Source organism: Notothenia coriiceps, unplaced genomic scaffold (genome assembly GCF_000735185.1).
Source record: "Notothenia coriiceps isolate Sejong01 unplaced genomic scaffold, NC01 NC01_scaffold00000339, whole genome shotgun sequence".
NCBI classification, from domain to species: Eukaryota; Metazoa; Chordata; class Actinopteri; order Perciformes; family Nototheniidae; genus Notothenia; species Notothenia coriiceps.
The window spans coordinates 9,436,502-9,444,202 of NW_011333040.1; the positions used below are offsets into that span (position 1 = coordinate 9,436,502).

The 7,701-nt window shown below is 42.2% G+C and overlaps 1 protein-coding gene across 1 annotated transcript in view; it reads right to left on the reverse strand.

The window, feature by feature from the left end:
- Positions 1–7,701, reverse strand: part of wdr43 (WD repeat domain 43) — a 17,220-nt gene that overhangs the window by 3,231 nt on the left and 6,288 nt on the right. Inside the window, exons 4-10 of the mRNA XM_010777226.1 lie at positions 5,326–5,446; positions 4,597–4,715; positions 4,349–4,451; positions 3,183–3,247; positions 2,585–2,744; positions 2,397–2,483; positions 2,144–2,260 (exon numbers count right to left, since the gene is read on the reverse strand). Of these exons, the coding sequence (XP_010775528.1) occupies positions 2,144–2,260; positions 2,397–2,483; positions 2,585–2,744; positions 3,183–3,247; positions 4,349–4,451; positions 4,597–4,715; positions 5,326–5,446 (772 nt within the window). The remainder of the gene's footprint in view (positions 1–2,143; positions 2,261–2,396; positions 2,484–2,584; positions 2,745–3,182; positions 3,248–4,348; positions 4,452–4,596; positions 4,716–5,325; positions 5,447–7,701) is intronic.

The window sequence follows — 7,701 nt, forward strand, 5'->3', positions numbered from 1 at the left end:
GTATCGCGCCGCATTTTCGGGTCGAATAATAAATTCAAAGCAACGGGCAACGAGCGAGCAGCCCCCGCCCCGCCCCCCCTTGAATTTGCTGAATGCCATGCCCAGGGTTCCACCCATCTGGCCGTATGCGTTGCGAGACCCCCAGGTTGCCGAAGGCCACCACGATTCGGGATATACGTAGGTAAAAAGACTATTGGCTACTTTATCGGGCGGAGGGAGATGTGTGCCAGAGGACGACGACGACACGACAGGTCTTCTCCCCCCTCCTTTTCTCTCCGTCCGTGGCAAATAATTTATAAGAAGATATAAAATATGTCTCTGTCTGCGCGCAATAGTTAAACAAAAATGTTGAGTTATTTTGTTTCTTCTTGGAGCTGGGGGCCGTGAAAAGATTAAACATGCCTCTAAATTTGAAATTGTGTATACAACTGGCCGGGATTTTTTTTTTAAGTGCCTTTGAGACGGCGTGCGCAGGACAGCAAAGAACCTCTCCGCCACTCCGACCCACAAAAAGTAACACACCTGATGGCTCTCTTATGTCGTTCCTCTGTGTGCGGCAGGTGTTGCCTCTTATTTGTCTGTCCCGTTGGTACCGTTGTTACGAGGCCCCAGGAAGAAGCCGACGAAAACACATAAAGCCCGCGTCGCGTTAATTGTCCGGACCGTATACGATATGGTATATTAAAGGTCGTAAAGGTCGCAGGATCACACCTCGCCTGTTGCAATTACCTTAAACTCTTACGCACACTTTGCCTTCGGAAAAAAACGCGAACGGATACGCAAAATGCATACGCGGAGGCACCCCAGCCCCCAGGATTTCGGGTTGATATAGGGCCAGTGATCTCTAGACCGATATAAATTTCATTTCAGTTTGTGTCTATGAGCTGGGATTTCATATCAGGATATAATTCGTTGCTCTTTGTTGCGAGTATTGTATATATAGCTAAAAACATTTTGTATACTTTGACACACGTCCCAGTACTGCGTCGTGCGGTAGCAGGATACGGCCTGTCGGGGTCGGTTAAATTGAGGAACCCAAAACTCTGCGCCTCAGATATACCGTAATGGGCGACTTTCGAGTGTTTCAAATGTGTATAAGTATTCAAAGTTTCAAAACAGTTGAACAAAACAATAACCAGTGTATACCAAAGATACCGAAGACTCCCGGCCAAAATTGACCTACTTTCTCCGTGTCTCAGATGTCTTGTTTTGTTTCTCGTATGACGTAATTTTGGACCTGGAAGTGTCTCTCCAACTTCAAGTACACCTTTTCCTCCGAAGTCATCAGACAGTGACGTGAGACAAAATCAAACGACGATTAGAATGTTAGTTATATCATTTACACTCCATTTCACAAAACGGTTACATTGGCCAATCTTTGAGTTGAACGTACTCCAGAATTTTACATACCTGTTCCCCAGAATTTTTCCAGAATTCCATAAGTTTTAAACTGGAGTGTTGGGCCTTGGGGGGTTTCCCGACATGTCGTTTCAGTAAATTAAAGGGTGTTTCATGTTGTCGTTGCTGTGGACCTTCTTAATACCTTGGAAAATGCCGTTTAATACTTTTTAATAGCCTTAATTTTCGCTAAATTGATTTATCAACTTTTAATACTTTTTAAGACCCCGCGGACACCCTGCAAGAGTATAGAGGGATCACAGCCCTTGTTTGACTTTAATTTTGAAATTCCACATCATAATATCCCGATACTGTCCGAGTGAGACTTTATTTGCTATCATTTTTGAAGAAAACTAAAACAAAAGTCAGAAATGAACATGTTCAAGATGTGAAAAAGAGTGAACCAATGAAGACATAGTGCCCAAGAACACTGATGTTACAGTTAAAACAGTGCCCCTTTGGTCACATATTAAGACGTATTTTACTAAAGGGTTTCAATCATGGATACACTGGAGTATTTTGGTTCAAAAATTGTGTTTGAGGTTCAAACCCCACTGCATGTCGTTGTGTCCCTGGGCAAGACACTTCACCCCAAATTGCTCCTGTGGGGATTGTCCACAGTATCGAGTATGTAAGTCGCTTTGGATAAAAGCGTCTAACAAGTGACATGTGATGTGTTTATTTGTTTGGAGGCAGAGCCATAAAGCCAGCAGAGTGAGAAAGGGGCACTGAATACTGGACCCACCTCTTTGGTGTCTGTGTCTTTTTTCCTCTTCTCTGATGTTCCTTTGACTGGGGCCTGGTGGCCAGGGAGCCCTGGCACCAGCACTTTGCTCTTGTTGTTGACAATAGGGGTCTTCACCTGGAACACAAAACAGAATCTCAGCTTTTCATCTTCAATCACAGGGTTGAAAATAGACCATTAAAAGGTCTGGAGATCATGCCCAGGTTAGCTTGGTCTTCTTGACTCATAATGAAAAGGAAGACTTGATTGTTACCTTGGATACGCTGGTCTCCATGGTAAGGGACAAGCTGGTCTGAACATCCCGGGTCAAACAGATGTGTCTCTCTGCGGTGTTGATCTCCTGGGAGGGCAAAGCATGGCAGGTAAGCAGACAGTTCGACCGGCCAACATTTCTAGGAAGATACCAAAGATGATTTAAAACAAAGTCTCCTGTGTGCTCACCACTCTCTCCATCACCGGCTGCAGGTGGTTCCCGTAGGCCAGCTGCACGGACAGTTTGTCGGCGGTCAGGGCGGCAGCCAGCAGTGGGATTGGCACAGGTGAGTCCTTTGTGTCAGACATCTGAACTGAACACGAGGGCGACAGCGGCTTCTTACAGGGACTGTGGGGACAGACGTTTAACAGGCCTTGAGTGCGGCTAGTATACGATGTTGATTACAATCTGTTCAATTACATTTTGTATTCAGCACATATTTAGAAGTAGAGAGACGTAAATGCTTCCTGATCTGACTCATGTTGGCAGCGTAATGTCCCTGAACAGCCATTAGGGTGCAAACACACCCAATGTGAGCAAGTGAAGATATTCTTTAAAGTGGTTGTGCATCAAAAATATACAGGTTTAAAGCGTTAGACTGCGCCAGCTTGCTTTATTTAAATGTTTGGTTTATAGTATGGACAGAAAAAAAGTTGGTACGAGTAGAATGCAAAATGTCTAAAAAACGAAAAGGTAATTGCTTTCCTAGGGGCTTGAATGTTTCATACAGTTACCTTGCGCTGCCATATGATGCCTAGTTCTGTATACAGTGCTTTAAAGGCTTACCCATTTAAAAAGTGCTCAAACAGATGCAGCTGCCCATCCTTACACACCACTGCCAGCCTCACCGCCTGTGTAGAACAAATAAACAAACATTTGGATAAAGTAAATAGGTTGCTTAACAGGCCATAAATGTGTCTGTATAGCTCCAACATAATTACACCACAGGGAGGAACACTTTAGCAGAGCTTGAAGCAAGAGCATAAATCTCAAGCTCTTTTCAAATAAATGTAATGGTTACAATCCTAGTCTACATGTAGCGCAGCGTTAGTTTTGGCAGCATATATATAACCTGCTCCATCGAAATCAGTCACATTGACCCGAAGACACATTTTGAGTTGTATACACTGTTGGAAAGAGAAGATTCCTAACTTTCTAATGATATCAGGATTGTTTTTGTGCTCCATATATTAAGCGAAATATGTCACATTATATAATGACTGTCACCGAGTCATCATTTTGAGAAAAAGGCCTTCAAAGTTTCCTCTTCTCTGGAATCCATCGATCTGATTATTAGCGGAGCAAATGATCAAAATAGTCCGGATGGAAAATATTTTCGTTTGGAATACTGGTCTGGGGGACGCTTGCGAGTGTGTGTGTGTATTGCGTTTGTTTCCCGGGGAAAACACTCACGAGAAACACCGGCTGTTGTTATGCCTGTTGTGACTTCAAGTCATTCCGTTCTCCGCTTGTAATTATGCCATTACAAGCTTCAAAGTTGTTTTTATCATCTGAATTTGCCGAAACAAGTTTAATATTCTGAAAGTTTAAAAATCAAACAAAACACCCGAACAACTATTTTTTTACACAAATCCACATTTATTTTTTAAATGAGCCGTTGCGACTTCGACTGATTTTGATAGAGCGGGTCACATATAGCCTTATTCTTTAGAAGGCCATGCTTATTAGTTTTAGTCAAATTGTATCATTCAGATTTAGTTCACAACTCTAGTCCAGTTTTAATTGTAGCACTAAACTTTTTTTAACTTTAGTTCCAATGTTTTCTCCCTTAAGTGTAAAATGTGTATTTTTTGGACATACTTAACATATTAGTCAATACCAATTATGTTTTTTAATAGCCAATGTCCAGACTTTATCCTGTCGTCTCATGCAAGGCTTCTTTTCAGAATACATTTTTCCAAATTAATTAAATGTTATTTGTCCACTCTGACCTCTTCCTTGTTGTTGGACTGGACGAGGTCGATGTGTTGCGGCTCGTCCGTCAGTGTGAAGGAAACCACTGAGTTCTTGTCCTTTCCATCTTGCCGTACTTGCCTGAAATGAGACAACTTCCGGTGAGTTCGAGGAAATACACACTGCAAAAGCAGACTACGGCAATATATTTCAAAAGATGTCAGGTGAAACGGCATCACTGAATACAAAATGGAAATAGGGCTATGGGTTTTCTTTGAGTGCTCACCAAACACTGAGCAGCCGTTCGTGTGCAGCACCGGATAGGAAGTAGAGACCGTTGCTGTCTGGAGGTCGTGTGGTGGCAAAACGTAGGGTCGTCACCGCAGAGGAGTGGCCTGTGAACTTCTGCAGAGGGAACAATGGCAGAGCAGGACAATTTCATCACCCCTGCTGAAAATATCAGACCCAAGACCCAATAATTAGTGATTTAGGATTACACATTTCATAACAAAATGGCCGATCACAATGTCCTTCTGTTTTCATTTCCATTTAGTGCAGGGGAAACAAAAGTATATTTAGTTTTAAAATTATGAAGTGCCTTTAAGCCCATCACACTAACTTTGAAACAGCACATTTTTCCAAAGCCTCTTGAGGCACCTAAACAATTTCCCACCTCAGATTTTAAGTACCAACAGCCAGTAGGATTTTCTCATTGTCCCTCATAATCCGTTATTTCCAGTGTTTAAAAATAATAATAATAATAATACATTTAATGGCATATAATTGCCATTCACTACAAGAAATTGTTATGTTATTGGATTAGGCTAGACATTTATAAAGTTAAGGAAAATAAAGATTAACAGATACCATGGATTCCTATTTATAACCATATTGTTTTTACTTTAACTACATTAGGTCGGGATTTTTCAACTGTAAGAGTAACTTCTGAAAGCCCATAATATTTGAGCCAAGTCGAATAAATCAATAACTATGAAGTAGATCAGCTTGCACTCACCCTGTAGATCTCCTTGGTGTCCAAGTCCCACATCTTGATGATCTGACCTGCTGACAGTAGCAGTTTTCCATCAGGGCTCACGCTCAAACTGGTCACTGCTGCACGGTCCGCCTTCCACTTGCTGAGTAAACAAATAAAGACACCATGAGGACTCTTGGTGCCTGTGTTTATTTTTACTCTAACAGCATCTTTAAGGGATTCCATTTCTTTTAATCAACATCACCTGTTTTGAACTCCAGTATCCTCTATTGAGTTTTGTAATCTGTGTTTTTCTTTTTTATATCAAGGTGAATGGACTGAAATCGTACAGCTGCATTCAACAGCATACAATTTACTACTGCACTCCACCTGATTGCAGTAAGAAATGTGGAAAGACACTCCCACCATTCTCCAAAAGCATTTTGAGGACCAAAAATGGGCTGTAGTGAGGATTCATGGTGACATTACGGCTCATGATTTTACCCACTAACTGGGCTGCCACTATATCACAGAGAAAAGGTGTTTATGATGAAATACAGTGATAAACGCATGATGGTGGGGCCTTCAATGTTACGGCTTGTTGGTGTATTTCAGTTTGTGAGTAAAGTGTCAGTTCATTAAAGCAAGTGTTTTGTCCTGTTTGAATGCACACCTTTGTTAGCAACTGCCTTGAATCAGGATAAAAGTAAAAACAACACTCAGTACTTGGTTGGGAATCCTTTTGCACGGATTACTGCATCAATGCGGCGTGGCATGGAGGCAATCAGCCTGTGGCATTGCTGAGGTGTTATGGATGCCCAGGATGCTTCAATAGCGGCCTTTAGCTCATTAGCATTGTTGGGTCTGGTGTCTTTCAGCTTCTTCTTCACAATACCCCACATATTCTCTATGGGGTTCAGGTCAGGGGAATTTGCAGGCCAATCGAGGACAGTAATGCCATGGTCAGTACACCAGTTACTGGTGGTTTTGGCACTGTGGGCAGGTGCCAGATCATGCTGGAAAATGAATTCCTCATCTCCATAGAGCTTTTCAGCAGACGGAAGCATGTAGTGCTCTAAAATCTCTTGGTACACAGCTGGCACTACATGCTTCCGTCTGCTGAAAAGCTCTATGGAGATGAGGAATTCATTTTCCAGCATGATCTGGCACCTGCNGACAGGCTGTCGAGAGAGAGAGAGAGAGAGAGAGAGGAAAAGAGCGCTTCCGCTCATTTCTCCCGTGATACTATCCAAAGTTAATGTAAACTTGAATAATGTACATCATTTGAATGTAATAATTATGTTGGTTGTTGTTTGTGGAAGCTCCAGTGAATGAGCCCCATTAACTGAGTTTTAAATATCACTTTAAATGGAAGATTTAAAGTGATGTTTATATCTTCCGTTTAGGCCTCGCCCACTCGATCGGTATCGGCCGATTCCGGCGATCGGCCCCGAAGTTGGCGATCGGAGCATCCCTACTTATTATAATACTGGAGAAACTGTACCAACACCCAAATCAGGTTAAATCCATAGTTAACTGCAAGCTGGAGTTTATTTTCTAAACAGGTCCCTGGTTCACTTAACCAGAGGAGTAAGCAGCCATAATGCTGCATGCATTGTTCTCACATGCACTTTCCCAGTAAAGTTAAGACTCTACCTCATCTATTAGTTTGGCCGCTAGGACTGGGTGAAGTTCCTCTGTCCTGCCTGCCCTTTGCTGATTAAAGTGACGGGGGTTAACCCGGAGGTTAGCAACAACTTTAGCTCTGGCTAACTTAAGGTGGGCTAAACCTCTAGGGTGGACAATCTATTTCCATTTTATTGACAAGCAATTCCGTTTTCTCAGAAGTGAAACGGTTAACCGGTAAAGATGTGTGATGGTTAAACATGGCACTATTATTTTGTCAATGAGGAAAGGTGTTTGTTCAATCACAGGTATGAATATGTGCTGTCCAAAAAGCCAAATCAGAAGAGGCCAAAACTCCATCCCCTCCGTCCATCATGATGCAGAATGTTTTATGGTCCCTGTCATGGACTTCTTTTGGGCCAGGACTAGTGTTGGACCGGGACCAGTATATCTTATTTTACCACTAGGTGTCACGCTTAACTTAGCAGCCTCATTCTTATCTTCCAGTGTAAAGTGTTTTTTCTGTTTTGTAGTGGTGATCAAAAATGGCAGAAGTCAAAGGTGCAGAGTCCAGAATCTTTAGTTCTCTTTGAGACTAACTTCTAGTCCCCCCTCCCCAAAAAACACATACTTTTTAGTAAAAAAGCATTATAATCGTAATGACATTGTTTTTACTTTTATCCTGATTCAAGGCAGTTGCTAACAAAGGTGTGCATTCAAACAGGACAAAACACTTGCTTTAATGAACTGACACTTTACTCACAAACTGAAATACACCAACAAGCCGTAACA